Raw genomic sequence first — 26890 nt, 5'->3', positions numbered from 1 at the left:
AATACGTAAAAACAGAAACAAGGAATGAAGCACCAAGCTGGCAGCACAGAATGAAAATTTTAATTTTTTTTTTTAAGTCCAGTAATTTCCTAATACAATTTCGAGTATTCTGATAAGCTTCTGAGCTTGAAAGTACGCTTCAACAACTAGAGAGAAATCTCATTTTACTGTGAAAATGAGATGTTTTGGTAGCAAAATCTATTATTTTAGTATATTCTATGTTTTCACTGATTTGAATAATTGATGTGGAATTTCCTCCTTAGTGACACTGCCCTGTAACAAGTGAATGTAAGGCACCCTGAGTGCAGACACTACTCCCAACACCGAATCTGTTGCAGTGAAAGCCATGGCAAAATAAGGTTTTATGCTTTCACTGTAAGTGCTGAGGAACAAAGGTGTCCCCCACTATACCTCTAAGCATGCTGGATTACTGCAGTAATTCTTGACTGGCATTAAACTCCTAACCTAATGAAGGCACAATATTTGGTCCACGATATGTATGTACATACATCTACACACATATATATAGCACCACAGTATATAAACAATTTTGTACATAAAGGTCTAAATAAATAAAGTAAATAAACAATAAACCTCCAAGTAATATTATCAAAATATTAATAGAGATTGTCTTTGAAAAAAAACACTCTTCTGAACTGTTTTAATGTAAGAAATTAATTCCATCTCATTGTAAATGAAAAACACTGTGGCATTAGGAATTCAACTCTACATTAATGTAACCCGTTCAATACAAATCCACATATTGCAGTTTATTTCCTGCTGTCAGGATGCAATGCCTGTGCAGGAGAATGAGGGTACAGTCGTGCTTCATGTGCTAAGGAAGTGATTCCAGAATTCTGACCATTAACAGGCAGATGTCCAAGGTACATTGTCATTTCCCAAAAACTCAAATGAGACTACTGTGGCTTACTCTTTATTTTCAAGTTCATGTTGAATCTGAACTTGTGACAAGGATTGAAATATCAGTACACACTGACTATCTAATTCCAGGATCAAAAATTTTATTTAATAGATTTTCTTTTTACAAAAATATAGTTACATATAATACTCTTATTTCCTGTAATTAATTCAATGCACAATTCACTGAGAAGTTTTACAATCTTCCAAAAAAAAACCTGTTTAAGTTTCAAGTTATTCAAATGATAATTTGTAGGCAATTTTCATTTAAAAAATATTTAACATAACTTATGCTACATTAAGGCTGAAACACATTTATATTAAGTTTGAGATCAATTTTCATAACATTAAGTTGTTCCTTCTGAACTACTTTAAATACTTGCAATGAATATTGACAACTTTTCCTTCACTTCTAATTTCCCTACAAAGTTGACTAGTATTTTTTAATGGAGTTGAATGCTATGTCTTTAATATTTTTCAAAAATGTCTGTATTTTTATTTCTAGTAAAATTTCTTATACCCTTATGCTTTAGTCCCTGAGGCAGGCTGTAATGCCTTATCAATTGTTTATAATAATATCTATTTAATGTTGCCAAACTAAGGTGAGATTTTTATATATGACATATCACTCAAGAACATTTTATAGAAATTACCAACATTTTTTCCATATACCTTGTCATATAAAGACCTAAGATTTACCTCAACTCTTTCCTAATACAGAGTATTAATAACTAAATGGTATGGAATTGATCTTTTGACCCAGTAGTTTTGTTTTGTTGCAGTCAGCCTTGTTTTCAAGAAATACATCAAAAAAATAAGTGACACATCAAAAAGTGTGTTTTTTCAGTTTTCAGATGTCTTGATAAGTACCTGGAAAAAAAAAAACAACTATTATTTTCTAAAATCTGCAGGAGCTTTGCCTATGATATTAGTTTTTTCCCTTCCTCCAGCTATGGCTAGGGTTTAAGGCTGTAGTAATTCTCTTCAGTGACCTCTGCTGAGAATTTCTATTTATGACTTACTGCCATTTAAACACTTGGGAAAAAGTTGGAAGAATTAAAAAATCAGAGGCTCATCTGAAAACGCTGACATAATGTAATTAGCATCAAAGATGGTGACTGAAAAGAGCTTTGTTTGTCAAAACCCAAGTCCTAGCAACTACAGTTAGAGCACTGCAAAACTGCAGAGTCATCCCATTTGAGCATTTCCAGCACTTTCAATGAAGTATGTTTAATTAGTCTCCTGAAAATAATTAACATAATTCTTCACTTGTGTTTTTCCACACAAAAGTCTATTCAAAATGAAGTAAGATGAATGATTACCAGTAGTATACAACTGGAAGAAGCAAAATTCATTTAATAATGAAAAATAAAAATGCTTTTATGGACATGCTTACCTCGCTCAGTATTGCCCAGACCGGAGAATCGGAGCTGACTGATAAACGAATGGCCTCGATTCTTCCTATTGCCTGATTGATGCTGCCTTCTGCAGTGCCATTTTCAAAAGCCCCTTAAGAAACCCACAGGACCCATTGAACATTTGTTAGAATGAAAGCACTTCCAGGCAAACTTTGTGAAAAAGCTCTTAATTACAAACTATAAATTAAATCCAGGAATGCATTAGGGGGGAAAATGTTTTGCAAAAGACTTGTGGGTTCAAATAAGGACAAGGAGAGATCAATCAGTCACAAATTACTGTCATGGGCAAGCCAGACTTGACTTAGGGTAATGAGAAATAAAACCAAATCTTAAGAACACCTTCCCCCAACCCTCCCTTCTTCTTGGGCTAGACTTTATTCTTGATTTTCTCTACCTCCTTACGCCCAGGTGTGCAGGGGGACAGGGAATGGGGGTCATGGCCAATTCATCACATGTTGTCTCTGCTGCTCCTTCCTCCTTAGGGGAATCCGAATGGCATCCTCCCCCTCCTTCTTCACTGACCTTGGTGTCTGTAGAGTTTTTTCTCTCATGTATTCTCCCTCCTCTCTCCAGCTGCAATTGTTGTTACACAGAGCTTTTCTGCCCCCTTTTTAAAATGTGTTATCCCACAATGGATAACACATCCCCTCACTGCTGGATTCATCCTTTGGTCTGTCCTGGAGCTGGCTGCCATTGTCTCCACTGGACAAAAGGGAGGCTTCTGGCAGCTTTTCACTGTAGTTTTCCCCCCAGCCTAGATACCAAAACCTTGCCATGCAGACCCTTTACACTGTAAAGGGACTGTAATTAGTTCTCCTTCTAATTAGATCTCTTGGCTTTTGCCACAGGTGATATTTAAATCAAAATTGGAGAGTCATTGGTCAAACACTATACACTACAATATGCAGTAATGCAAAGGGTTTCTTTTCCTTACTAGTTCACCTTGGAATGTTGAATTTATCAAAGAGTTAATTAAATCCTTAAGAGCAAAAACATTTTATATGTAGGAACAAAATTACTGGTTTTGAAGTAACAATAAATAATTTACCTATTTTTAAATATCCATCTTTGGTTGCTGGGTAGTTAAATTTACTTCCATTATCAACCAATTCTTTTCTTAGCATTTCCTGTAAAAAATAAAACAATAACATTTCAAGAAGTATTTTCTAGGTTATGACATTTTATGCTGAATATCATTCTGAAAATGAAATACGGTTCTAAATAAGAGACTTACATCAGCTGGCAACACTTCCACAGTAGTGTTAAACAGTTTATCACCAGGGTGCTCCATGTTTCCACTTCTGAACAAGTACCTGATGATAAAGGTGTATTATTTCCAGGTATTTTATACTTTAGAAGAGTGCTAGGGAAGTAATTCTTTCCAGCTTTGAAGGAAAGTTTCAGATGCCTTTTCATTATATATTTTGGGCCATAGAGAACAGAAATAGGCCTTGAAACTATAAACCAAACCATAATATAGTATTTTTATTTTAAACAGAACAAATATTTAAACCATCTTTCTCTGGGACCACAAAGGCAAGCGTTCCCCCTTTTTAGGGCTCAAGTTCCAAATAAATTAACTTCCCATGTTTAAATGGCTAAGGAAGATCTGCCCTCTAATCTGTTCCTGTAATTTGTAAGACTGAAGTGGAATGGGCTTCTGGAAGGTGAGTGGAAGCAAAACTTTCTGTTTCTACTAGGCCATATACTACATCCCAGGAGAATTTCCCTTTTTTATCAATACTGATCAACTCAGGTGCTTCTACAGAATTTCTTTTACAGCCAATAAGCAAGAGCATTGACCAAACAACAATCCAAGCAAAAACATCTAAGAATAAAAATCCCTGTTTGGTTTTAAATTTCTGGCATTAGGAGTTCTTAGGGTTAGATTCAAAAAGAACTAGGAGAATTTATATAATCAAACTCTCTCTTCTGATATCAAATATTCAAGGCTTAAACCCACCAAATATTATAGGATTTACCATACATTTACACAGACTAGCAATGCAATGGGGCTGGGACTGATGCCTTAAGTTTTAGCTTTCGTATTTTCCAGATTCTGTACTGCATTAGTATATAACTGAATTGCATATAAAGCGTTAGCAAGTTCTCCTCACAGTTTAGTTAGACAAAACAATCCTTTTTCAGCCTGAGAACCAAGGACATCGTTGCAGCTTCAGGCCCCCGAAAAAGTATAAACAACAGAGAATTGAGGAGAACAATCTGGGAGGATGGGACTTCATAACCTGAAGCTGTAATTGAACAATTAACCCCAACATGTAAATGGACCAAAACTTATTAAAGTGTGAAAACTCATGACCCATTGTCCATTTTGGGTGTAGCCTCGGCCAGGCTCCTGTACTGCCCAGGGTGTGTCCTTTGAAGGCCTTTTAATAAATACTTTCTTTGTTCCTTTAACACTGTCTAGCCTCTGTTCCAGGTAGCCTCTCAAGGCATCAGGACCAGTCATTAGACAATACCATATGTAAGTTAGTTTCATCCAAGGCAGCTTCGCAATAACAGGAACATGCAAAACTACAGCCTACCCAAGTTTCATAAAGCATGAACCCGTTAATTAATACAGAACACCAGTGTTTATTGTAACAACTGTCATTCACTGCAGCTCACTAGGTGGAGATACAGACTTGACATCATGCAAACAGTCTTTCTGTTGGCAACTACGCAAATAAAGCTTTCACTGACACCATTGATGAAATTCATCAGTTAAAAACAAATTCATTTGAGAACTATCATGTAAAATATTTACCTGAAGAAATAAATAATAGTATTTACCTGAAGAAATAAAAGGAAAAAAAATTAAGAAGCTCTCTAACTACCAATGAAGACATGTATTTCAGGAGGGGAGCTCAAGAAGAGCTGATAAATAGCAAATCATGGGCTTTTTGTCAGTAACAAGGTTTATGCAAACAGTTGAGCACCGATAACTTCAAAAAGACCCAAGCATTTCCAAACTGGATATATGCAGGATTCCATTTTCCATATCATGTAATACTTACTTTTCAACTTCTAGTGGATTTAAAAATGTGAACCTGATGTAGTCACCTGCCACTGGAGCGAAAGCCCAAAAACAGTCTTGTCCTTTATAAACTTTTTCCAAGGTATATTGCTGGTATATTCTTAGGCTTGTGTCCACTTTTGCAGGTGGATTATTATGTGCTTTATGTAACAGATTTTTTCCGAAATCTTTATCCTGTTGATATAAAGAAATGTAATTTCACTCACACAATGGAAAAAAAGTGCATTGATATCTGTAATGAGTACAGAAAACGATTCCAGAATATAATCACCTCAGTGTCAAAAAATACACCATCTATTTTTAATACATATAGAATATTAATTTCAGTGTAATCACTGGGACTCAACATTACAATTTGTGGACAGAGCTGTACTGATGTTTCTTAGCTGCCAAGACTTAAAAATAAAAATCTTCACAGGAGGCCATATCATAGTTGTCTAGGATGCCTTCTGCCAGAACATGTGATTGCTGGGCTCTGCTAAAGGCTACGTGAATCTCTGGTCTGATCCAACTGAGAAATCTTGTCAGTAGTCTAGATGGCACCATGAGGAGATTCCTGAAGTCTGGTTCATCATTGCTCATGTGCTTATCAGAGGTGTAGTTTGCCCTCCAAACTCTCCCTAAAAATCCGTGGCCATCAAGTTAGGCACACCTTAGTCCTACCTTTTTAACTGTCCCTCATATTGGGAATGTGAACTGCTCAGACAAAACAAATCGTCGTGGCTTTGTTAGCATGGAGCAGAGCATCTGAAACCGTGTGTTGTCAAGAGGGTTCCTACATGCCATGAAATGCAGTTCAGATGAGAGATTCAAAGGTGTTTGTGCAGGAGCAGTAGTCCACCTGCAGCTTAGGTGTCAGATCAAAATTCTCTACCAAATCCGTAGAACAACATAATTGGATCTGGAAATGCCATATAATGCCAAAAATGTGGTCCTTGAAATTCATTTGAGAAATAAGTCATAACACAAGCATATAATGTAAAAATATGGCATTAATTTCTTATTCTTACTTTCAAATTCTGTATCTTCCCAGCCAATGATGAAAAAATTCCCATATGCTGGAAGAGAGATGGTTTAGCACGGATACGTAACTTTGACTTTTCCTTTTCACAGTGTGTCTAGAAAGAAAATAAAAGGGAGTGAAGGATTATTTAACCAAGGAGAGACAAACTATATTCCGTAAGGCAATTTCATTATGTAGTTAAGGGTATGGGCTCAGATTTTTTTATCCATATTTAAATGAGTAATCCTTAAATTAACAGTCACTTTCTGACACATACACTGTTTCTAGACCAAAACTCATATTTCAACTCATGCTGTTATTTAGATTTGAAGGCTCAATCACCAGTAATTCAGGGATTTCTGCACAGTACATGATGAATCACTCTCAGGGTGACAAAAATGGACTCAAATCTGAAACTGATTGATTTCTTATCTGTTTCTGGCAAACTTTATTTCAACTCTTAGTCTTGCCATATCATTCTAATTAAACTATTTTGACCAAACCTGACCTTCTTAAGATGGACTTTGGTTACATTTCAATATTCATAATTTTGCCTCTTTCTGTTGTGTTTGGGAGGCTTTAATGTATTATAAGTTATGGATCTTGTATCACATAATTAAATAAAGCCATTAAATACTGTTTCAACCACAATTTTCTGGTTTACTACACCTGGGATATATGACATATATCAAGGAATTAAATAACTATAATTGGTACTAATTTTGTAGTTTCTTGATCTTAGAATGATAGCAAACTACTTCTTTAAATGTAATTTTTTTCTTTGTATATATAGAGCATTGTAGTTTGATACAATGACACAAACATGCCACAGTAATTAATATGACAATGAAGCATAATGGGAAGTAACCAAGCAAAGAGCTAAAATGAGACTCCGTGGGTTGTACTCTTGGTGCTGCCACAGAATTATTATATGAGTTTGGAAGATCATTTAACTTTTCTGTATTCCAGGTCTCAGACCTTAAAATTTGAGAGAATAATGTGCTTACCTCTTCCATCAAGTGCTTTCAGTTCTATAAAAGAAAAATGTTACATTAAATATATCAATGTCTTCTAAAGCCAGAAGTGATTAAGTCTTCACTCAGCTGGCTTAAAACCATCAAAGCTCATGCGGGATTTATGGTTCCATAGGAGTACTAATTAAAAGTTCAAAATGCCCTGGAAAGCTATTAAAAAAAACTAAGTTTTTTTTTTTTTTTTGTCCACAGCAGATGTTCAGCAAAACAATGTAAAACCACAATACATTGTGTGCAAATTGATTTACTGGCAACCGTTTCTCTGAAAGGCACACTAGATTTCAGTAAAGAAGAAATATTTCTAAGAAAATAAATTTTCTACTGACAGGGTTTGCAATTCATCCCCTGCAATAATGCAGGCTCTAGAATGTCTTGTTTTATGCTATGGCAGCACTACCAAAAGAACTACTTCTGGTAACAGCTGAGAATAATCGGTGGCATGAGGCTAGTGTGGTCATTTCTGCAGAAGCTGAGATAAGGCTGCTTGTTGAGTCAGGGCTCCCACCCTTGCAGCCTGCAGTGCCCACTGCACATGATAAGCACAGGCCACTGCACAAAAACACAGAAAGGTTTGGTTTAAAGCAACATGTAAAGATCATCTTGTTCTGACTCCCCTGCCATAGACAGGCTTCCACTAAACCAGGTTGCTCAGAGCCCCATCCAGCCTGCTCAGAAACACTGGATGTGGCATTTACACTTTTCCTGGGCAACGTGTGCCAGTGACTTACCACCCTAACCACAGAAATTATTTTTCCTTATATCCAATGTAAACCTACCCTCTTTCAGTTTAGGATTGTTGCCCCCTCTGTTATCATAACATAAAAAGATTTTCTCCCTCTTTCCTACAAGCTCCCTTTAGATACTGGAAGGTGCTATATGGTCTCCCCTGAAGCCTTCTCTTCTTCAAGCTGAAGAGCTCTGACTCTTTCAGCCTGTCTCCAGCCCTCTGATAATTTCTGTGGCCTCTCTACCCGCTCTAACAGGTCCATAGCCTTTTTTTTTGTACTGGGGACTCCAGCAGTGAATGATGGTTCACGGGAGGCAAGCATGACAAAGTTTCTGAACCATGCAGAGATCTGATGGCTCTGATCATCACAAACTGTCTTTTCTCGGTGAGCAGATGTAGCTGAACCTTGATATGTTAATAGTTAGTCCAGGTTGAAAATCTGGACAAGGTTGAGAAGTGACCCCATGGGAATATCATGAGGTTTAACAAGACCAAGTGCAAGATGCTGCACCTGGGTCGGAGCAACCTCCAGTATCAGTCCAGGCTGGGGGATGAACAGACTGAGGGCAGCCCTGTCCAGAAGGACTTGGGGGTGCTGGTGGAGGAGAGGCTGGACATGATCCAGCAATGTGCATTCAGCCCAGAGAGCCAAACATGTCCTGGGCTCATGCAGAGCACCGTGGACAGCAGGGGAGGGAGGGGATTTTGTCCCTCTGCTCTGGTGAGAGCCCACCTGCAGTGCTGCATCCAGCTCTGGGGCTCCAGCACAGGAAGGACATGGACCTGTCTTGTTGAATCCAGAGGAGTCCACCAAAGTGATCAGATGGCTGGAGCACCCCTCCTGTGAGGAAAGGCTGGGAGAATTGACATTGTTCAGCTTGGAGAAAAGAAGGCTTTGGGAATTGCAGCCTTTCAGTACCTGAAGGGATCCTGGAAGAAACACAGAGAGAGGCTTTTTACAAGAGCCTAGAGTGACAGGACAGGAAGGAAAGGATTCCAGCTAAAAGAGAGTAGGTTTGGATTAGCTGTTAGGAGGAAGCTCTTTCCTGTGAGGATGGTGAGGCACTGAAACAGGTTGTCCAGGGAAGCTGCGGATGCTCCACCCCTGGAGATGTTCAAGGCCAGGTTGGATGGGGCTCTGAGCAATCTGGTTTAGTGGAAGGTCTCCCTGTCCATGGCAGGGGGTTGGAATGAAATGATCTTTAAGGTCTTTTCCAACCCAAACAATTCTATGATTCTACACAAACACATGCCAAACATCCTTCACCACAGGATGTCACAAACAAGTGCTCTGCTGACTCTCCTGTGTAGCACAATGTGTGATCACTTTGTGACACTTGTGGCTGGTTGAAAAGGAGAAAGTGTGAGGAGCAGTCAGCTTGCCTTCTCTGGTGCCTATAGGAAAGTTCAGTGCTTTAACCTGTCAAACGGAGAATGTGCCACAGCTGGGATACCCAACCTTTTCCCAGTCCCCATTTTCTGCATTCTCATGAATACTCCCAGCAGGTCATGCCACTGGTCATTCCTACCCACAGGCCATGTGAGACTGATTTGTCTCAGTAGGTTTTCTCTACCCACAGCAATTGAATTTGCAAATGCAGAAGCGAAACTCAATAGAAACTTGGGGGACACCAATCTGCTTTAGCTTGATCAGAGCAGACTTCCACGAGCTGCCTGCCTGCCTGCCTTTTGGGAACATAGCTTCATTTTAGGAAGACAGAACAGCCATAAATAAAGTATTTCATCTATTGGATGGAAGTTGGCACATGTTAGATATGGAATAGGTAATGTCAACGTAATAGCATCTGGTTTTTAATCTGTTTTCACAGGCAGGCAAGAACTGAAATTAGTTTCTTGAGACACACTCTAACTCCTATGAGCTGGTCTAACCCACAGAGCAGGATTTAAAAGCTTGCTCCTATCTGTATGAAGTGGGTCTGGAGACTCTGCAGTGCACTAAGTCTAAAACCAGGGACCTTCTTCTACCCCCAGAAGTCACTTATGCTACAGGGTAAAACTTGAAGCTTGCTTGTTCCGTTCCCCTTATCTCCTGCTCTGCAAAACTCCTGTCTGTTTCTTCTGGCTCCTTTATCAACACAAAAGTAACATGTGCAAATCTTGGAGCAGGAACTGGGTGCACCAGTCAAAACTCCTGAATCCTAAAACCCAAGGAGGAGCAGAAACTCTGGTCAGTCCAAAGTAAGTCCAGTTTGAGATATTTATATTCCACTTTTTGAAAATGAAATTTGTCACTGAGAGTGTTTGAATGTTATTTATCTTCATAAACTCACAGTTATACTTACTGCATCCTTTTCTGGATTGCACACTTTAACCCAGAGCAGGTGGTCTATAAGCCAGTCTATAGGCTTATCCTTATAGAACATGAGAAAAAATTCCACTATGAGTGGTAAGTCTTCTGATTTAAACAATTTTCCTGAAAGCAAGACAAGAAGTTATATTTTTATTGCTATGCAAGAATCACCAGCTTTATGGAAATGTTTAAGTATCACAGCAGCCTTGCACACATGAATGTTATTATGATATGTAATGAAAAACTTCACATAGAATCTGGCTTTGAAGAGTTCTGATCATCCAGCCCTATGATACGGGATGCATATTCTCCTCCAAAAAGAAAAGGAATTTTTTGGGGTTTTTTTTATAGATCCTTCAAATTCCATTCTTGAAAAGAGAACTACATATTACAGGAGCACATAGTTCCCTGAGGTGGAAAAATTTAATCCTTATGGGAACTCAATTATAGTTTCTATGCTGAAGAGACTCTGTGTTAACAAGACAGTTTTAAAGAGAACAAAAAGTAAACTACTTTCAATGGGTTGTTTCCTGAAGAACCAAGGATGTTTTGATATGCGAGTCCTTCCATGCTTTGAGATGTGATTCTGACTGAGACCTTTTTGATCTACACAGCTCCAAATCCAGTTTATCCTGCTGAGATCTTAATACTCACCAATAAATCCAAGTTGTGAGAACTCAAGAACCATCCAATCTTGGGATTGTTGAGCAGCAAAGCTTTTTATACTTTCAATAAAATCAGGTTTGGCTATAATATCATCTTCCAGCTGGGGGGAGGGGGAGGGAGAAATGCAAAAGAAAAAGAGAAGGCAAGCAGTGATTTTATTATTTGCAGAGGGGGTGGTGACATTGCCACAAGCAAGTGGAAACTGTGTTGTGTTTAACTGCTGTACCACATGTACTGGAACTGTGCCAAACTACAGTGGTTTGGTATTTAGTTTCTACATATATCTCTGGTTTAGTATCACTCATTAGTAATTATCTGCAGGAGTGACCATAACACCATGGGTGCTTCTCCCTTTTTTGATGAAGGAGGACTCCCTGCCTTAAAGAGATCTCACTTAGAAGAAAACATTAAGCAAAAAGACAACAGGTTAAGGAAGACAACATAAGCAGTTTGTTTTTAGGTTGTATAAGCATTGATAAGCAAGAGGAGCAAACTGTCTGAAAGGAAAGGTGTCTAAAAGCTCCAGTATCCTGGGCAGACTTTGTCATTCAAACAAGGTGACTGAGAAGGACTGTGGATGATTACTGAGATGCCTGTAGAAACCAGGTTGTCCCAGGGGATACTGGAAATGAAGGGCTGTGCTCTGTGAATCACACTGAAGGACAGGGATACACAGAGCTTTCAAGATGCTGTAAAGGCCAGCACAGCAGTACAGCCAGCTGAAGGGTACTTGGAAGAGGAGACTGACATCCATCAAGGAAATGGGAAAGGCATTGGCTTCATTTTTGCCTGGCTTTTAGACAAGAACTGGGCATCTGAAAAGCCAGAAGCTGCTCCTGCTACTAAAACCGAGGATGATGAATCCAGAGGTTGGAGGCAATGACACAAAGGAAATACAAAATGTACTCCAGAAATAATTAAGGAGCGAGTAATTCATGGTTTGAATTCAGTATGAGCGTTAAAACACAGGAAGAGGAGGCTAAGACTTCCGGAAAATATTGCTGGGGTGTAGTGTAATCATATAGTAATTTATTCTAGCTGCTGAACTTCAATGGCCCTGCTGCATGTCTGGTTGTGCTGGAACTGGCTTCAGAAAGCTAAACAGCTAAAAAATTAATCCTTTGAGGAAAAAACCCCAGCCAAACAAAACATGATTTCTTGTTGGTTTTGGGTCTTCAATGATGCAGCAGGGTCATCATCATACGCTTGAGAGATCAGGCCCAGAGGTTTTAGCTGAATTTCTGCATCGCTACAAGTGTAGGGCTGGCTGACAAGGAATGTGTTGGCAACAGTGAACCCAGGAGTAAGTAGAATGAAGTTAGAAAAATGAGATTAAAAGATCTGTTTTGATCCTGTCAGCTTTTGCTGATGTAAGATAAAAAATGCATAGAGACAAACTGATCAAGATGAATGCATCTTAACAGATTCTGAGATGTGGGGATTGAGCTGAGTTGACAGTTAGCCAGAAGAGAACAACAACAAAAAAATTCCCAAACATCAATTTACAAGAAATCTGGCATAAAATTAAATGAGCTTAAAGCATTAGTCAGGAGAAAGATGTAAGGGGAGATGAGCAAAGAATCAAAGAAGGTTTTAGAGAAACCTCAAAGAGAAATTGAGGGGCACCAAAAAAAGATGAAAAGCAGACTGGAGTATCTCAAAAACCTAGGGAGGCCACCATATCGAGAAACACCGTAGAAAAGTATGCAAAACCAGTGAAGATTAAAAGCACAGAGGCTGTGCTGCAAAGTGACTGTGACTATGAACAGAAAGTAATTTTGAAGTCTGAGATGGTTTTTCCTGAAGCTGACAGGGACTATTAGAGGATGTAGTTTGATATCCCATGTAGCACAAGCCATTAAAGTTATTTATTTAACCCTGTAATTTGTGTTCAATTAAAATACATCTTGGAGAACCTCTCTCATTGCTTAGAGATTCCAGTATCCATTTTTTTTCAATATCTTATACAACATTTTATTATCCTGAATGTTTAATACTTTGCACCCAAATTCTAATTTGGTTTTTTTTTTTTCCGCCTTCAGCTTACAGCCACTTGTTTTCTCATATGCTCTTGTCTACCAAAGGAGGTTGTGCAGCTGCACAGAGCTGGATCAGAAAATTTAAGATTTGAACTGCCTAGTCCACTTGCCCAATTGCCATAGGAAGGCCAGCAAAACACATAATCACAGCTAACTTCCCTCCACTCATCAGTGCTTTTGAATGAAAAAATATACATCCACTACAGCAAGACTGAAAATTTCCTACTTGATAGGAACCAAATGGGTTTCCTTTCATTTTTCTTACTCAGATTGTCTGTCTAAGAGAAGTAAAAATGAAGTAGTAACCAAAAAGTGGAAGAATACAATGAAAGTTTAGGCATCAGACAGGAAGGTTCCTTTCTGAATTTTATTAGAGTATTTTTACATTTTGTCTCACTGCAATGAATTGTGAAAACTGTGGAGCTCCTTTTAGGAGCTCTACCAAATAGCAGGCATGATCTAGAGTCTAGTGAGAGGAAGAAAAAAAAAAGTCCATATAAAGAGTCCTAGTGAACTCACTGACATATTGCTCAGGCTTTAAATCCATAAGAGAAGTGCTGCTGGCAATGTATATTACTAGTGTGTGTATGTATATATATATATATATATATATATATATATATAATATTTAACTAAACAAAGCTTTCCCAGCCTCCATATGAGATAATAAAAAATCATAGCAGTAGTTCAGGAAACTACTAGAAGTTAAGTTAGAACTTGATAAGAGATTTTATCTGAAGAAGCTAAGATTTAATTAATGGTTTCTTTTTTGTTTCATTTCAGTGCTAATAGAAAACACTTAAAAACTTCTGTATCTGTGTTTCTTTCAGATTTGAAATGTTTGATTCCTGCAGTGAACTAAGTCTACATGGACAAGAAATAACAAATGCATGTCCTCACTTTTAGGCTGGGGTTGGATTGCCTGCTTTTATGGCAGGCAACGTTATGATCCCATTATTGTAAGTGCTTCAAAGGCCCCTGGTGCACACCAGGAGGTTTAGTGAAAGTGGAAACAAGGACCTCAAAGTTCTCTCGGGGTGGGGGCAGGGGGGAAAGCTTTAGGCAGAAAAGTTGATCAGGGGGTAATGAGTGGGTTAGGTTCATCCCCAGTGTAAGCCTGTTAGCTTCCATGGACTTCACAAAAGGACTTAAATCCTGGTTCGGCAGGATCCTAGAACAAATGTTTATTCGGCAAAGATCTTGTCTGACTCATGACATCAACTGTTCTGTAGACGTCAAGACTAATTATGTGTGCTTACCTTCTTTCAAGGTTTGGGAGTTGGTGTCAGCCACTCAATCAATACTATTCCTGACTAAACTAAATAAAAATCTAACCTAGCTCAAGTTTTGCTTGAGATTACTGAAGTAAATATTGTACCAGTCTAAGGAAAAGTAGTTTAAAGTTGTTTGCTTTCTTTAACATAAGACTTCTACATAGAGGGAGGACATAACTAAGTTTATGGCAGCAAGTGTTCATTCTTTTCACCTGCACTCTACAGAGTAGCTTTTGGGCAGACCAGCATCTGTGCTACAGGAGCAGCTGCAGGCTGGACATACAGATGAAGAATGGGATATAGTAGGAACACTATGAGGAATGGTATGAGGAAAGTATAGTTTCTTTTTGAGAAAATTCCAAAAGCAAACATAAATCCCACCAGACCACCACCATCCAGGCTTTGTTCTTAATAACACAGTTCAATCGTTATAATGTCTCAGATAAGAAAACACACGTTCTCAAATTCCTTTAGAAATACAGATATGTAAGCCATTGCGGTACAAATATGAATCCTTGGAGAACTGGGTAACAGGAAAGGACATCAAGTGTCTGTCAGCATCTTAATGTTTCACTTCACTGGGTTTCCTACACCTTGATGCTCTAGTGCACTCAGTAAACTTGGATAATGTTCTTAAAATATACAAAAGCCACAGGAAAATACTTTCTTTTCCATTAAACCATAATTGTTCAAAACACGGCATTTTTGTTTGTCCACCTGCATCCTGAGCACCTATGCCACATTTGAGAACAGAGCATGGGCACTCTTAAGTAGCCCAGCTCAAATGTGGTTTGTTGATTCCTGAGAAAAACTGTAGGAGATGCCAGGTCCTGCAGTCTTCTGCTTCCAGGAAATCTGTGATGTCCTTATGGAATACCGAATCTGAGGCAAAATGCTCTTCTGAGCTTTTTTAAAAACTGTTGACATTATTGAGCTACGTGAAATTTTATAGACCTGTTCCATGATTGAACAGCTCTTATAAATTTTGGAATCTCTGGTGGTGATTAAGATCTTTATGGAGTGCAAATTAGCACAAATCTAGAATGATGGTTAAAGCTAAGCTTAAAGGCATGGGGATCTTTTTAAAGGCTAACACAAAATCTCCTAGAGAATTAAGGATCTGTGCCAACTTGTAGTTGACCTTAGCTCAAGTATCACTCTACTGGTATTTCCCGGTATGAAATATTTCACTTCATTGTCATCTTAGCTATAAGCTGAACCTATCACTACTCTTTTTCCTGGCTGCAGTAAGTAAAAAGATACTAAACTCTGACTTTGTTAGCCAAATCAAATGAGGGTTTCATGTTTCAGTTACCTTGCTCTTCAACTTCACAAATGACAGGAAGGTAGAGAAAGTTTTAATCAAATAGTACCTGGCTTCAAGATGTAGATAAATACAGCAATATGTGGATGCTTGTAAGGAGCATAGGCAAAATGCACAGAAAATGACATAAGATTGCTGGTTTTATTGAGGCCTTTGAAATTAAAATTGTCAAAACTAATCAACAGTACAGAGGTATTGCTGCTACTTAATGATAACATGGACATACCTGTAAATAAAATGTTCCCTTAGGTTGAGCATATAGCATTAAAAAGCTATAATCCAAATTCTGTTTAGTTCTCCACCTAAACATAAGCAGCAAATTCTGATAAGCTTTTTGAGGGGGTTGCAAGAGTTATTTCTATAATAAGAGAACTTCTAATACTCTGCATTTTTGTCTCTATAATAAAATTGTAAGGTTGTATATTCTAACCCATTGTTAAGTGCAAAAGCATTCCTCTACAATCAGTGTAAACATTCATAAATAATTTTATTTTCCTATAAAAGTTAACATTAAATAAACAAAAAAAAAATTGATCTCTCTCAATAGAGCTTGAAACAAAATGTCTAACAAGTTATTCATGTCAAATGACTTAAAAGATTCTACTCATTATTTTATGAAGAGTAGAAATAAAGACACATGGATTATTTAAAGATGAAAAAGTAAATGGCTTTACATATGAACAGGACAAGAGAAGGTTGATAACCATAATTTTCAGGTTTATATTTAAACACATATTTTGTACAGTCGCTCATTTTACCAGAGGATGATGATGATGTTTGATAATCAACACTAAAAGACTACAGAGTAATTTATTGGTGTTTAATTAACGTAAAAGTATAACTGATCCAAATCTAATCATACCTAAAACTAAATTATAAGTATGTAAACTTGTTTATGGTCTATGGTATGAACACATAAAGTTTATCTATAAAGCCAATATACATACACACATATATGTAAATATACTAGCTGATTTCCTCCAGCCTAAACTCTTAGTACTGCAACTCTCTTGCTGCATTGCTGCAGTGGCTTCTGACAAATTAGTTATTGTTGATGAAGAAAATTACTTTCCTCCTATATATATATATATATATATTATTTTTTAAGGTTATAATCTCTGTCTTACTGAATTTGGGGCATGGGAGTGAATGAAATAACCATTACGGGTGTAGTAACAGTAGATAAAAAACCCCAATGATCACCAAAAGTTAGGTCATTAATTAAACCCACAGTAGTTGTCAGTGGTTAGCTAGAGGGCCGCATGGGCTGTGTGCTCACAGAGACTCTCCCTCATCAATTACATTAAAGATTTTTCTATCTTTTCCTTTATGAGAGATCATATAGCCTATTACTGTTGGCATTATCCATCTGGTTTAAAACCTGTTGGATGCCTAGAGTCAAGACCTTAAGGAGATGCCTTGGCTTTCACCCTGAAGCTGATGTGCAGCATAGCATTTCTCAACATCCCCTTGTAAATTCTTTTTGCAAGTACAAATGAGGTCCTTTAGCTCTGAAACACAAAAACATTATCAGCTCAAACAATGCTGACTTTTTCTGAATTTTCCATTTTACACTCTTAGCAAAAGTTCTTAGGTTTTACACATCAATCTTACCTCACACGGTCCTCAGAATCTCCAAGTGTTTCTTTCAGGTTGGAAAGATCTGGGTAATAGGAAGCAGGAGGAGAAATAACCTCTAGGACTCCAGACTGGACTTCTCTGGGGAAGCTGGGAAGAGAATCCTAGTGAGACCCCATTCCTCAAAAAGACTTTTGAGGGCAACCTCAGACAGCAGCTCCCCAAAGTTAGGTATGCTCCTCCAGAAGTGGAATCCACCACTCTAGCAAAGAAACGGACCGCAAATTTGGAACCAAGAAGTGGTCTTTAACAACCATAAGAACAGACAGGTCAGGAACTCAACAAGTCTCAGAAAACACTGGAGAGAAGTGTGTCTCACAAATCCTGCCCCTCCTGCAGCTGTAGATGCTTACTAATAATCCAGAGGTAGTTGCCAAAATGCAGCAGTAATTCACAACCAAACCCACTATCTAGAACAACACACAACTGTCCCCCCTTGCATGAGAGCTCCCAGTTTCCTTACCATTACCCCAACTCTAATTCTACTTTCTAAGCAAAATTATACTGTCCCACAGCAGGAGTTTAAAATGGGGAGTCTGGGTCTAGTCTCTGCTTCAAGAATTAAATTTTCCATTTAAAGAAACGTTGAAAAAATGTGTAACCTACTTTGGGAACCAAATCTGCCAGTCAAATATCCCCCTTCCTCCAAAAAACCACAAAACAACCAATGAAAAAATCTAAACAAAAAACCACCAACCCAACAAAAAAAACAACAAAACCAATCAGGCCTCAGGTGCATAAATTGAATCATTTTGAAACCCCAACGCAAAACAGGTAGAGTAGTGGTTTCAAAATTGAGTTTTCCATTTCCTATGATTAGTGAACAAAAGATAACACTAAAAATTAAACACATCAGAGTACCAGCATTATGGGGAAAAATATCAATTTTATTGTGTAACCCTGACAAAGCAAATACTCTGCAGTAATTTTTTCAAAAGCCATAAAGCAGTAATTAAAATTATCAGAGTGTTTAAATTGCTGTAGGTATTGTACCTTGGCAGTGCCAAGAAGGAATGCCTCTTGTTCTCTCAGCTGAGCTAAACCTAAAGGCAGGAAATGATGAATATTACTTAGCTAACAGCCTCAGTATGAGGAGTCTTCTGGGGGAAACCCACACACAAAACACAGTCTGGGAAACTCTTGAGTGAAGGAGGATGTGCAGAAACCCTCAAATGAGGAAGAAAAGGTCAAATCCTCCAGGGATCTTATTCAAGGAAGATAAGAGCAAGCAGAACTGCAGTGGGAACCAAGCTTCCATTTGACATCTCTAGGGTTCATTTGGCAGGGCAAAGACTACCCATCCCTTGTTGCCCATCATGTAGTGGCATTTAAGATTATAAATGTAATCCCATTGCTGTCCCAAGTCTACTGCCTTCCTGAAAAATAGTAAAAAAAATGGAAACAAAGACGCCTGCAAAAACATGGCTGTGTTGTGGCACCAGGAGACATAGTTTAGTGGCAGTGCTGGGCTAATGGTCGAACTCTACTGATCTTACAGGTCTTTTCCAATCTAAGGAATTCCGTGATTCTATGACAGATGCCAGATTACACTGCAGGGTTGTGTTGTCAGTGGGGACCTCATACATGCAACCTCAGGTGCATAAAGTGCATCGTTAATTTTGGGGGAAAAAGACTTAGGCTCAAGGAAATATTTATCAGAGATTTAAGCTGAGACCTTGACTAGTTAGTCACAGCATATTATCTATTTAATATGAAACAATAAATAAATAAATACTTCTGTTCTCAATTTCACAGTGTGCTTTGGCATACATATTGAGGGTGTACCTTTGCCTCAGTTCCATTTCAGTGTTGAAATGTTCTAGTTCTTTCCATAAAAGCTCCAAATATGTTCACACTGGTGGTTGAGTGTTACATTCTGTGGGACTTACCTGGTTTTAATACTTTCTGCAACACTTTTAACATATTCTGCATCTACCTAAAGAAAAGAAGGGAGGGTTTCATTAAAGGTCACTTGTTTTTGTATTAAACAACACTTTGTAGGGAATATGTATATGCAAACACTTCCTTTTTTTTTTTTTTTCCTTCCAAACAATTGTGGTATGTTACAGCAGTATTTCTAGTAAGGAACAGTATGGGCTTTTCAAGCCGACCAAACCTTCAATATAGTTCACTTTTGCTTCCAACTATCTCCAGCTGCCATTTCTGGCACTTTGTTTTTCACTACTTTTGCAGAAGACCAGGCTATTTCCTGGCTAAAATTCTGTTCTGCTATGCCAGTAAAGCACATACAACTATCAGTAAAACAAAACTGGTTTGGGTTAATAATCCAAAAATCACAAAAGAGGCCTAAAGCGGATGAGAAAAATCACCTAAACAAAATAGTCTAAAGTCAGCAATACTTAAAATTTTTATTTAATTTCTTCCTAATATAACAAACTTACAATGTTTGGAAATTTTGAGGACATTTATTACTGCTGTTTCATAAAAGTAATAATGTTAGTGTGCCAAACATATCTGTTAACTACATTTAGAGGGCAAAGTTTTATTTCTAAAGCAACACAATAACTGTCTTAGGAGTTCAGATTTTTTTTAAAATAAATAAATTGTTTAATATATAATTGTTACTAATTACATATTAAATTTGTGGTGAGTAAAAAAAAAGTGGAATACAGAACTGTGGTAATAAAAAAAATACCCAGAACTTAAAACTCATTCTCAGTCAATAAGTTACTCAAGCTAAACACATGATGTAAACATTCACCTTGATCTTTTAAAACTTTGTGGGAAAAAGGAAGGTGTGGATTCATGACCAGTGAACACACCTGCCCTCCTCTCATAATAAAATGTTCTTATCACCTCTCAGATCAGCATGGTTATCTGCTCCAATTTACTGCATGGCTGAAAACTGGAAGCTGTGAGAACCTGACTTTCGTGTTGGGAGAAAAAGGGAGAGTAGGTCTTACAATGGCAGTTTAATCCTAAATTGGCTGATATGGACTATTACTACAACCACAGCTCCTGTTTGTTCAAAGTGTCACATTAGGACTCTCCACAGTGGGAAATTATTCATAAGTCAACCCTTAAAAACTCGCAAAATCCTCTGAAGCCCTGTAATAAGAAGTTTACCTCAACAGCAGCCAGGCAGAGCTCATCACTGCCAGGGCTCTTCATTGCAAAATACCAACTGCAAAGTTAAGTTCAGCTCCTAAAAACTATGCTGAAGAGGAACTACAGCCAATAAAATTCGTCCTCTGTACTCATCATTGTGATCCAAACAGAAAAGTGGAAGTCATGGCCAAAAGTAAATGAATGATGCTGTTTGACATTTTTACACCTGCAAAAGTGATGACTAAATAATAAAAAACAGCAAACTGTAACTGTTAATGAATACATGCCTTAATTTAATGCTTTCTATGGAAGGACATAGAAATACGAAGAATAAATATGAATTCTGAATAATTGCACAGTCATTTTACCTGTTACAAGCTATTACAAGCTAATTCCTTTCTGCAGCTTTTTATTTTTTCTGATATAACCAAGGTATTTTTGAGTGAGGAAAAAAAAACATTTATCCTTAATATCTTACCTTGAGCATTTACCTTCTCAAACATGCTCAAGGCTCTGAACAGTTTTCTTGTGCATGGGAAATGCCAAAACACATGCAGAAGGCTCCAATATGTCAAGATACTTTGCAAGATACATGTTATCAAACCAGCAGATAAATAATTTGAACATTCGTTAGATAAGTTTACTTTCTTCAGTTCTATGACACTTTTCTGTGGAGGATTTACATTTCATTCTGGAAGCAGAAAACCTTACTTTGAGATATAAATAATGAGTTCATATGGTTTTGATGGAAAATCTGATCCAAAGACTGTGTTGGTAAATGTAATAAGACTTTTTACCCTTCGATCATCTGCATAACAGGTTTTTTTTCCACACATGAACACTGAGGCACTAACTGCTCACCATCTCCTCCAGCCCTGAAGAAATCCCTCCCAAAGGCCAAGCTAACAGTATTTTGCACTATTACGTTTAGACATATATCTCCACATTTTCTATCCGCATCCTGCATCTTTCCATGCACACTTACCTCTGCTATAAAGACGATTATTATGCAGTCCTTCTTTTGCTCTTCAGATAGTTGGTACAGCAGGGAATGCAATGTATCAATCAGGTAATTTTGTTTTTCCCTTTTTACTGTAGGAATACCCATCACCAGGGAGACTGCAAAGAGAGAATGCCTCAAGCCATGTAACTTAAAGGGAAATTGAAATCACATTTTAATTTTGATTTGATGTAACCATGAAACTTGGCGACAGTTAGTATTTCCTTAGCACTGTGACAGCATTTGCTCTACTACTTGTAGCAATGTTTAGTTGAGAGACACCTTCTAGCTATGTTTAGTTTAGTTTAGTGTCTGTGTTATAAACATCAGGTCTACACTTGAGAACTTGGAGATATCACTACCTCTGGCAAACACATAAGTGTTTGCTACTGAGATTCAAACATGAGTATTACACTGCTCTAGTGAGCAGGTTCTCATAGGAAGTGAATGCTGTGTATTTCAGAAAGGAATCCAATTCAAAAACCCTTCTGAGCAGTTTAATTGATATGCATCAGTGGTTTTCATAGCATCAATAAGAATAAAAGAACTAAGATGTTACTGTTATTAAAAATAAAGGAACTGAAAATGTCTCTGGCAAGGACTCCACTAGTAGCAAACCTGTGCTGTGCTACATCATCAGACCATAAGCAGAATGTCTCTTTTTTCATTAGTATGGGCATTATTTAAATCAGCAGCCAACATAGCTCAGCAAACCTGTGCAATCTTAGTCCTTGCAGATGATTTCTATTCACTAAAATTCCAGTAGGTGCAGTTAGTGACTTGCTTCTGACTTTAACTTCCATGCCAACGTCAGCTCAAAAACCTAAGTGCCAATGTTCCTTCCCAGCACATATCCCATTAAACCACTGGGATTTGTTTCATTTTATACACTGAAGGTCAACCTATACTTATTAAACTGCTGCCTTGCTATTGTGATTTTCCTGTACAAATAAAAGAAGGTTAAACATAGAGTATTCTTTTATTAGTGGCACTGATCTATGGGCACTCTAGTGAGAACTCCAACACTAGATCACATCACTATAAGTACACCTACTAATAAGTAGTCTGTAGAAAGTTATCCATTGTCATGAGCATGGCTCAGGGTTTGGGGTTTTTTTTAGTTAAATCAAAAACACTGCCAGCATTTCTTCATATAAAATCACCCCAGAGAAAAGTAAAAATTTCAACAAAATACAAAACTCTTCAAAATGGTTGACTAATTTCTTATTTGCTTACTATTTTTGCATGTTCCTTTTACCTGTCACATGACAGTTAGGACAATGCATTTAAAATTTGTATTATAGTTCACTGAAATTCATTATGATTTCTATAGGTGCCACCCGATTTCTCGTGGGGATGAAAAAGCTACATTGAAGACATATTAATATCCTTTAAATGATCGCATCACCTTTCCCTTTGCTTCTCACATTGGCAAACTGAATGCACTGGGGAAAAAATGTCAGCTACTACATCTTAGCCATATGAATATATGATTAAAACAAAAAAATAACCTTGTTTTTCAATTAAGATTATTTTTATTGCTAATTCAAAAGGTTTTCGGAATACTTTAAGATGAAGACTTGGAATAGGGGTGGGCATTTTAAAAGTACTTCTGCTATTGCCATTAAAATTCATTCAGCTTGGCAACATTAGAAAGTTAAGGGCAAAAATCTATTCCAAACTTTTGAGTATGCTTCATTGCTAGAAATTAATAAAAAATACAAACATATAGCAAGTAGAAGCCAAACTTGATTTCCTACCTCCAGTTCTCTGTTGCCCAAAAATAACATTTGGGAAAACTGCATCTTCATATTCTTGAAGGTGAGGGAGATAGTAGTAGATATTTGTAAGATGCATGGGGAGTTTTCTAGGGAGTTTTAACTCTTTCCAGTTTAAATCGCCTTAAAGACACAACAAACACAGAGATCCACATAAAGTAAAAAGCAAGCAGAGAAGCCTATTTCTTCACCTGTTTTGCTCAACTGAACACTGGCAGATTACCACACACAACTTTATTCAATCAGAACTATTCCTCAGAAATTATTATATGTCATATATATTACATTATATTAAATCGAGAACTTCCTAGTACAACTCCTTCCCACGCAGGTGGTGGTGCAGAGCTCTAAGACTGAAGATCCTGGGATACCATCTGTATTTCCCTGTGCCTGCACATTTGCAGGATTAAGTCATCTGAAAACACAGTAAGTAGTTATTTTAAAGGCAGCAGTAAACTGTTTGGTTTTGGGTTTGTTTTTTTTTACATGGTTGGCAAACAATTTTTAAATGAAAAGAAACACAGATTCTGATTAATAACCTTAACTACTTAATAAACTGAAATGCTTTCCCCAAAAAATAACACATGGTGGTTTTCACAGCTCAAGCAAAAGTTCTCCGTTTATAAAAAGTCGTATAGTAAAAAAAATTACCACATACAGGCATTTAAAAACTATTCAAGAAAAAGAAAAGGCTGTAGCAGTTAAGAGAAAAGTTGGGATTTTACTTTTCTTTACTACTTTAAAATAAAGATAAAAGCAACAGAACATTTATTGACCAGGATGGAAAGTTTCTTTTCCCAAGAAATTAATCTAAAATAACTCTCAAAATTTAGCACCCTTCAAAGTCACATACATGTATAACAAAAACCATCATCAGCTTTATTCACTCACCTTAGATTAAGAAAGGCAGAGGCTTACTGAATGGGCAATATTTTAAGTTTTTCAACTTCCAAAAGATACTTCCACTGAAAATTTAGGAAATCTCTAAAAAGAGATTTCCTACCTTACAGAAAATAGTTTAAAAAATCCTGAAGCAATCGTATATATTTGCCCAGAGATTTGCATATGAGAGAGAGACCCACAAGTCCTTCCACACTGTTAAGCCATTAAATATACTGGAATTTTGCTGCATAGAAACCACCTTCACAACTTTTCAAGGACTTTTCTTCTTTATTTGGAAGTAATACCTATCAAATATTGGGCAAGGAAGTTCAGTTCCATTGACTACAATAAACCTTTCAATTTTGGTTGTGCAATAAAACATGGCTGGAATGGGAAGCAGAAGGGTAAGTAAAAATAAAAGGAAAATTATTCAGCGGTTTTAAGAAATTTCTGCTTTAAATCCTGTGAACTGACAGATTTAATACTTTCTGAAATTTAGCTGGCTCCAATAAGAACCAAAAGCAGGGGGAAGGGGAACTTGCACTCTCCTTTACTGCAATTTTGTGCATTAGGCAGTAACTCTTCGCCCACAGTATGTGGGGTTACTGGGGGCTGACAGCTCCTAAGACCACCACCCTGCCAATGCTCAGCCCTTTGTTTATACACTTCTGAACAGTCCCAATGAAGTAATATCAGATAAACAGACAAAAACTGGCAGGGGGAGAACAGAAGAAACAACTCTGACTATACAAAGAAGAAATGCACCTTGTTCTTTCTTCCCCTAGTTAATTCCCCATTTTAGTCTGATCATCAGCCTACTGTACTGAATGAAAATCAGGATTGTTAAATGGTAGTTTTCAGTCACACCCAGACTCTTTCTGAAATTGGGGGATACTGTGAAATGCCTCCAGCACAGAGATGCCTCTTCTGGTATCCCTTCTCTCCCCAGGGAAGAAGCTCTGCCAGTCTCAACAGGGAGGAAAACAGATTCTGCACAACTACATAATTTATTTTAGGTTACAAAATCAAACTGTCAATCTACTGCATGTAACTACAGTGTGCAGATAGGCAGAGATGTACAACTGTCTGTAAGGCAAGGTAACTAAAAAGTTCTATTAAACAATGGGAAGAAGCCAGATCACTAAGATTTACATTTGGTGTCCCAAAAAAAAAAACAACTAACAACAAAACAAAAACCACAGAAAACTCCTACACACCTGTGTGATTATTTGTAATGTTCATTCTTCTTGCAACTATATGTTTAATTTCATCTAGGGCACTGCTCAGTTCGTGTGATCTTTTCTTATTTTCCTTGTCAGCATACAACAGTCTTTGCTGAAGTTCCAGCAAGTGGTGTTGGTACATATCTAAGTCGTTTCCTGCAATAAGAACATAATTTATTTTCTAAAAGGTGGTTTGTGATGGAATGAAGTTCAAAAATAGGAGACGGTTCAGAAGATCACATCACCGAAGTGCATAAACAATAATAAAGTTTATTCTGGAGAAGAAGTAGTCTGGAAGAATATTAAGAAGGCAGTGTTTAGGGAGCACAGCTGGGTAAAGGTAAATTGAAGACAAAACCAAGAATACAAAATCCATAATAAGGAAAAAGTCCATGAAAGACTGTGAGTTGCAGGGGAAGGTGCTCCTTTCTTCACCAAATAACAAATCATGATGACCCTTTTCACACTGAAAAGTATAATTATGTAACAGCTTGTCTTGTCTTTCAAAAACTATTAAAAATAAAACAGAGATACAAAAAACATTCAGTCTTCATCTCTGAGTTACAGTCTTCATTTATGAGTTACAAAGCATACAGTCTTCATCTGTGAGTATGTTAAGAACTATTACTAAAGGTGGTTAATATAAAGCAATACTTCAATAAGATAAGATAACTCCTTTGCAACCGAGACTAAAGAAAGTAGAAGAGGACTTCTGACTAATTTTAAAATGTTCTATAATGCTGCTTCTTTTATTGGTTTTGTTGTGGTTTAGTTGGTTTGTTTTTTTCCCTAGTTAAATGCTGTTATTTAGATAACATTCTATTTGTGGAGTGTGCTAGATTTTATCAGGGGCAGCTCTCGTTTTCTAGGACCCACCACTGTCTCTCTGGAAAAGTGAATTCCCAGGGATTCTCACCTGTAAAAGACACTAAGAGCAAAATACCGAGGTAATGCAAATTTCTGAGGATTTGTAGAGGTGTTTCAAACTGCAATTAGTTTGCATTTTGGATAAACAGGGGGTTTTATTTGCATTAAACACACAAGCCCTTAATTTAATCAATAAATGCGTGACTGGAAGACTGAAGTTTAAACATCTAGGAAGAAAATGGTTAGAAAAAAAGAAATAAACATGGGATGTGTATTATCATTATTTACCTCATTAAAATTTTAAAGGCTGTTTAATAAAATCCCATTAGGTTAATGCTTCCTTAAATTTTTGACACTCTGAAAAATGTTTTGACTTGCAAGAAAGGTATTCGTATACATGAGTATTTTATACTATGGAGCTATGAACATAAATTTAGCATTGCTGAAGGAAGGGGAAATCTGGATTATTTCAGCTGCATGTAACAAGACACTTCTACCTGATTGAAGTAGGCTTCCGTAAGAAAATCAGAGAATAAATTTTTTTAAAAAAAAGGTAGGTCAAAACAAATGAATATTTTTAAACAATATAAAACAGATCAATTAAAACAGATTTCAAATTAAAAGATCTGTCACAAGGCATCAAGCTACAGAGCTAGAACCCCGAACAAGCTAGATTTTTTGG

At 37.2% G+C, this 26890-nt stretch overlaps 1 protein-coding gene across 2 annotated transcripts in view; it reads right to left on the bottom strand.

Moving 5' to 3' along the window:
- Positions 1-496: 496 nt before the first annotated feature.
- Positions 497-26890, bottom strand: part of MGAT4D (MGAT4 family member D) — a 34931-nt gene continuing 8537 nt past the window's right edge. The window contains exons 2-15 of one of the 2 annotated variants that reach the window (XM_038136274.1): positions 25336-25497; positions 23219-23359; positions 21444-21577; positions 19279-19325; positions 17366-17479; positions 15978-16053; positions 11103-11214; positions 10429-10571; positions 6384-6491; positions 5354-5547; positions 3571-3649; positions 3385-3463; positions 2315-2427; positions 497-1788 (exon numbers count right to left, since the gene is read on the bottom strand). In XM_038136274.1, the coding sequence (XP_037992202.1) occupies positions 1762-1788; positions 2315-2427; positions 3385-3463; positions 3571-3649; positions 5354-5547; positions 6384-6491; positions 10429-10571; positions 11103-11214; positions 15978-16053; positions 17366-17479; positions 19279-19325; positions 21444-21577; positions 23219-23359; positions 25336-25497 (1529 nt within the window). In that variant the 3' untranslated portion in view covers positions 497-1761. The remainder of the gene's footprint in view (positions 1789-2314; positions 2428-3384; positions 3464-3570; positions 3650-5353; positions 5548-6383; positions 6492-10428; positions 10572-11102; positions 11215-15977; positions 16054-17365; positions 17480-19278; positions 19326-21443; positions 21578-23218; positions 23360-25335; positions 25498-26890) is intronic. The other variant, XM_038136275.1, reaches the window with a different exon arrangement.

The sequence above is a fragment of the Motacilla alba genome, chromosome 4, assembly GCF_015832195.1.
Source record: "Motacilla alba alba isolate MOTALB_02 chromosome 4, Motacilla_alba_V1.0_pri, whole genome shotgun sequence".
NCBI classification, from domain to species: Eukaryota; Metazoa; Chordata; class Aves; order Passeriformes; family Motacillidae; genus Motacilla; species Motacilla alba.
This window is presented reverse-complemented; position numbering and strand designations above follow the sequence as displayed.